Source organism: Anomaloglossus baeobatrachus, chromosome 10 (assembly GCF_048569485.1).
Source record: "Anomaloglossus baeobatrachus isolate aAnoBae1 chromosome 10, aAnoBae1.hap1, whole genome shotgun sequence".
Classification (NCBI taxonomy): domain Eukaryota; kingdom Metazoa; phylum Chordata; class Amphibia; order Anura; family Aromobatidae; genus Anomaloglossus; species Anomaloglossus baeobatrachus.
In genome coordinates, this window is record NC_134362.1 from 146,770,510 (window position 1) to 146,776,313 (window position 5,804).

Sequence of the window (5,804 nt, forward strand, 5' to 3'; positions counted from 1 at the left end):
CCTCCAGTTCCTTAGGAGGAATGTGAAGGACCTAGGCTGCCTGAAAGGCCATCGAGTGCAAGTTACCAACATTTAGTCTGAGGTTAGAGCCATTCCAGTCCATGCAGGAACCACTAGGGACTGCAAGGCCCGGTTCTCTAGTCTGTACAGCATCTGCCTGGGTCAGTTGCAGCACTATCAGTGTTTTATCAATGTATCCCATGTTAGTTTACTACATAATCAAACAGTATATCACTGATGGAGGTGAGGTTATACAGAGCTCATGAATATGTAGGACTACATAGCAGCAGGTTTACTAGTCCCCTAGTGATAATCCTGTGCTGATAAAACTGTGATTTTATCAAAACTACAGCAGGGAGCTCAATAAGTGACACATGGCTGGGATCAGGGTCTTTGTCTCTACATTATGCTGCTCTCAGAGCTTGGTGACAGATTCCCTATTTGCTATATAGGAGTCTACTGTCACTTTATATACATGTAAAGGCCTTCTTTTACACTGCAGTATTTGGTCAGTATTTTACATCAGTATTTGCAAGCCAAAATCAGGATTCAAATGCAAAGACAAATGCAAGAGAGGACAGGATAATGCGGAGAATCTCCAGGGTTAATCGTTACAACACTGCAGCTGGAATTGCTCGCCAGTCCAGGACTGACCCGGGTAAGGATCTGTCTAATCATACAGTGTCACGGCGTTTAAGAACATTTGGACTGAAAGCCGACTCTGCAGTGACCACACCTCTTATTAGCAGAAGAATCAAAAAAGAGCATGTTGTGTGGACAGAGGAGAAGTGGTCCACAGTTCATTTTAGTGATGAAAGTAAGTTGAATTCATTTGGGTCTGATGGGAAACATGTTTATCGATAAACTGGGGAAAGATTGAGTGTTAAGAAATCAGTGAGAGGTGGTGGAGGAAGTGTCTTGGTTTGGGGAATGCTTTCTGCAGCAGGAGTTGGACCTCTCATACAGACACATGGCAGAGTGAATGCAAGTGTGGATCCGAACCTTCTTCAACAAGACATGGTTCCTTAGGCAAGCTTCACACTTGCGATTAACTCGCACGAGTGCAATGCGAGAAATTCTCGCATTGCACTCGGACCCAAGTTAATCAATGAAGCAGCTCCGATCTGCTATTTTTTCCTGAGTCCAAATCGAACTGAGAGAGCAGAAGGGGAGAAAAAAAAAAAAAAAAAAAAATAATCGCAGCATGCTGCGTTTTGGTGAGTGTTACGCGCGAGTCACTCCAATGAAAGTCAATGGGTACGTGAAAAAAAAAAAAAACGGATGTCGCACACCATCCTTGTGATATGCGTTTTTATACATACATTTATCGCATGTTGCAGAAAACACTGCAAATGAGTGAGGTCTGTCGATGTCAGTCGGTCAGTCTCTCCCTCTCAGCCCCCCCTCATACTCGCCGAAACCCGATCACTAGCACAGCGCTGTACAGCTGTCACAAAGCTCCGGCGGCTTTTCCTTTTTTGAAAAAGCCGGCCACCCTTACAATATCAGCCAGCAGCCACCCGGAATTGGTGCATCCATTAGATGCAACAGTCCCGGGACTGTACCCGGCCATCCCGATTTGCCCTGGTGCGGTAGCAATCAAGGTAATAAGGAGTTAATGGTAGCAGCCCATAGCTGCCACTAAGTCCTAGATTAATCATGGCAGGCGTCTCCCCGAGATACCTTCCATAATTAACCTGTAAGATAAAGAAAATGAAGACATACACCAAAAAAATCATTTATTTGAAATGGGGGAAAAAAAAAAAAAAAAAAAAACAAAAAACCACACCCTCTTTCACCACTTTTTTCAAGTCCCCAAATACCCTTCCATGTCCGACGTAATCCACAGAGGTCCCACAACGCTTTCAGCTCTGCTACATCAGAAGCTGAGTGGTCACAGACCACTACCACTCTCTGTGCACTCCCCGCAGCGACTGAAGTGAGTCGCGCTATCAGCGATGATGTCACTCAGGTTGCCCACGGCCATAGATCTCAGCGGGAGGACTTCAGCTGTGGCCGCGGGTAACCTCAGTGACGGCACTGCTGATAGCGCAGATCACTTCAGTCACTCAGGGGATTTGAGGTCACTGGTGAGACCTTCACCGGTGACCAAAAATCAGGCCATGACACACAGACAGAGCGGCGGGATGACAATGAAGTCGGGTGAAGTTCATCCAACTTCATTCTGATCGTGCGGCTCTGTCTTTGTCTGCTGTCAGCGGCCATTCAGCTCTGCTACATGGCTCTGTCTGTGTCTGCTGTCAGCGGCCATGTAGCAGAGCTGAATGGCAGAAGACATACTAAAAATGGATCCCATACACATCAAACACGCATTGCACACGGACTGCAATCATGAGAAAAATCCCAGGATCGCAGTGTAGTTGCATTGCGCACTGATCATAACGTGAACAGAGCTCATGCTACTTTCTAGCATTAGAATCGGACCGATTTTACACGCACAAATGTGTTTCCAGCCTTACTTGCATTCATCACTCAATCAGCCAGCAGTTTTCATGCAGGACAATGTACCCTGTCACAAAGCAAAACAGGTACAGCAGTTCCTTGAAACCGAAAACATTGAAACAATGAAATGGCCACAGCCCAGAGTCCTGATCTAAAGCCAAAAGAAAACCTCTGGAAAATCCTTGGTGACAAAGTTATGACCAAGAACCCTACAACAGTCAAAGAACTGTGGAAGAGCCTGGAAGAAGGAGTGTTGAGAATAAGAATTAAGTAACCAAAAATACTTAATTCAGCCATTTCATAGACTTAGGTATATAGCTTAGTAAATGTAAACTAACATATTTATGAATGCTTTTGTTCCTTACTAACACGTATATATGTATATTGCATATTTAGTGATTTTCCTTAATACAATATACCAGCATATGTAACTTGAAGATGGCTGCCACATCTTGGAAAACTCCAAAAAAAGATGATGAACAAAGGAATTCCTAAAGCTTAGACTGACCAATCCAGTAGAGATTATGCTAATTTCTATATATCCTGAGTCCAGCCTGCAATACTTGATTGGACTGTATTTTGTCTACACCCTTCACTTCTCAAGAGCCATAGAAAGTTTCAAACAATAAAGACCAGTTGGTCAGCGCCCGTCATGGAGATAGTTATAACTGACTTGTTGTCCGTTATTTAGTCTCGTGTGCACACATGACAATATAATTTGAAACAACAGTCAGATCCCGAGAGACCGCTTGAGTCTCATCATAATTCTCATTTTAACCTTAACAAGAGTAGACCAAAATCACACCAGAGCAGTGTGAGAGACTAGTGACGTCCTGTGGCCACAGATGTGCTGAAGCCATTCAAAGCAAAGGCGTGTACACATCCTACTGATTGGAGACTGTTACATTCAGAAAATTTACATATAATCTCTGTGCTACAGTCATTGATGTTCTCTAATTATCCTCATCACATTTTGGACAAAATAAAAAAGGTGTGTTGATAAACTGGATCTTTTGTAAAACTCTGTTCTAGTAGCATGGTGACCCCTTACAAAAAAAAACCCTTAAAATGTTCATCAATGTAGATGACATTATTTCTGGAAAAAGCAAAGATCATACAGTGTTCATTTGACCTCCAGTATACATTTCCTCTTATGTTAGCTTGCTAATACTGAGGTAATATATTGACCAAATACTCATGTATGCACACAGTCCACATAGAGGGATATTGACGTTCACTGTCCAAACAGGCGTTCATTGTGATCGATCTCTGTGATCCCCCCCATGAGTTGTCCGGGGAGTCCCCGTAATCAGCAGTGATGGAAGTATCTCTCCAAGGAGACTGCATCAAGCTGCTCCCAAGCCAAACAAAGCCTCGAGCATCAGTGCTCCCCAACTACAGCACACAGCCCCATGGTAACCGCATCACTCCACACCGCACTCCCTATGGGGCCGTCTATCCAAGCAGTTGTCATTTTCCGACAGCGCCAAAGCGAATGAATGGAGCAACGATCAGGTCCCCCAGGTCCACCGTGTGAGGGGGAAAAAGTGCCCCAGTGGGGGACACAAAATCCCTGGTTAAAGCGATTAGAGGCAGCGGATGGGTGATAACTGGTTTTAGCAGGAGAGCCCTGTAGTGATGGCGGCGGGGGAATCCTGGAGGTTGAAAAAGAAATAGACTGTAACTTCCTGGATCTTCCTCTGCTGACAACAGCCCAGAGCAGAGCAAAGACGCGCTCAGTAGCAGTGCATTTATCTCTGGAGACCGCCAGCACTAACGGAGCCGGGAACACCGCACCGACTGTAACCATGGAGACACACAGCTCAGCATGGGAGCTGCATACACAGGGACTGCACAGAGCCAACTGCATACCCACGGCACAATACGGAGCAGGGGGGGCACAATACGGAGCAGGGGGGGCACAATACGGAGCAAGGGGGCAAGGCACAATACGGAGCAAGGGGGCACAATACGGAGCAGGGGGGCACAACACGGAGCAGGGGGCAAGGCACAACACGGAGCAGGGGGGCAAGGCACAACACGGAGCAGGGGGGCAAGGCACAACACGGAGCAAGGGGGCAAGGCACAACACGGAGCAGGGGGGCAAGGCACAACACGGAGCAAGGGGGCAAGGCACAACACGGAGCAGGGGGGCAAGGCACAACACGGAGCAGGGGGGCAAGGCACAACACGGAGCAGGGGGGCAAGGCACAACACGGAGCAGGGGGGCAAGGCACAACACGGAGCAGGGGGGCAAGGCACAACACGGAGCAGGGGGGCAAGGCACAACACGGAGCAGGGGGGCAAGGCACAACACGGAGCAGGGGGCAAGGCACAACACGGAGCAGGGGGCAAGGCACAACACGGAGCAGGGGGCAAGGCACAACACGGAGCAGGGGGCAAGGCACAACACGGAGCAGGGGGCAAGGCACAACACGGAGCAGGGGGCACAATACGGAGCAGGGGGCACAATACGGAGCAGGGGGCACGGCACCCAGGAGTAATAAGGAACACCGAGCTCGGTCCGGCACAGCTGACAGCACCGGCATTGTTAACCCCTCACACGCCGGCACACACGGAGCTCCGTCCGGCACAGCAGTGTTAACCCCTCACATGTCGCGGCGTACTGGGGCGATCACTTGATGTGACATTAAATCGCATATTTTTGCTAAAAGTCAGATTAACCCCTCACCTCCAGAGTGTAGTTCTGGCTGATCCTTCCGTGACTCTCCCAGGCCTCCGCACGGGCCCTCTCGTCCATGTTAAGAGCGCTGCACAGCTCTTCATAGCGGCGCCGGAGCTCCTGCTGCTCCTCAGCCTGCGGGGGGTTTGCATCCTCTTCCTCCTCCTTGATCATGTTCAGGCCTTCCCTCTGTTCCTTCCGTGCAGTTTGGAAGACACACAGTTTTGGTGGTGACACTGCGTAGCCATTTAAATGGCCTGTGATTGACAGGAACCCACAGCCATTCACAACACGAATTACGTCAAAGTTGTCACTGGAAACCATTCAAGTCACACAACGTTACGCATTGTGCGTAGTCCCGCCCCGTTGAGGGGAGAGAAGATGGGGCGGGATCTTGTATACGGTTCTAGCTTTGTGATTGGTTAAGCCCGTGACACATACATTTCTTATTGGCCCGCGCTGCTCAGGCGTCTACTACTTGTTCACCGTCGTCTTGTTATGGTCACGTGTTTACTACGAACCCGGCCATGAAGTAACCATTTCATCTCCAAAGCTTTCACTTTTCCTTATTATTTTTTTTCCCCAATCAGTCCCATGTAACCGTCTATATTTTTTATATACGAGATTACAAGTATCACTCAAGATTTCCTATGCATTT

At 48.1% G+C, this 5,804-nt stretch overlaps 1 protein-coding gene across 1 annotated transcript in view; it reads right to left on the bottom strand.

Moving 5' to 3' along the window:
- The window catches only part of RBL2 (RB transcriptional corepressor like 2), a 166,733-nt gene extending 161,279 nt beyond the window's left edge, over positions 1-5,454 (bottom strand). Inside the window, exon 1 of the mRNA XM_075325723.1 lies at positions 5,156-5,454. Within this exon, the coding sequence (XP_075181838.1) occupies positions 5,156-5,320 (165 nt within the window). The 5' untranslated portion in view covers positions 5,321-5,454. The remainder of the gene's footprint in view (positions 1-5,155) is intronic.
- Positions 5,455-5,804: the final 350 nt, after the last annotated feature.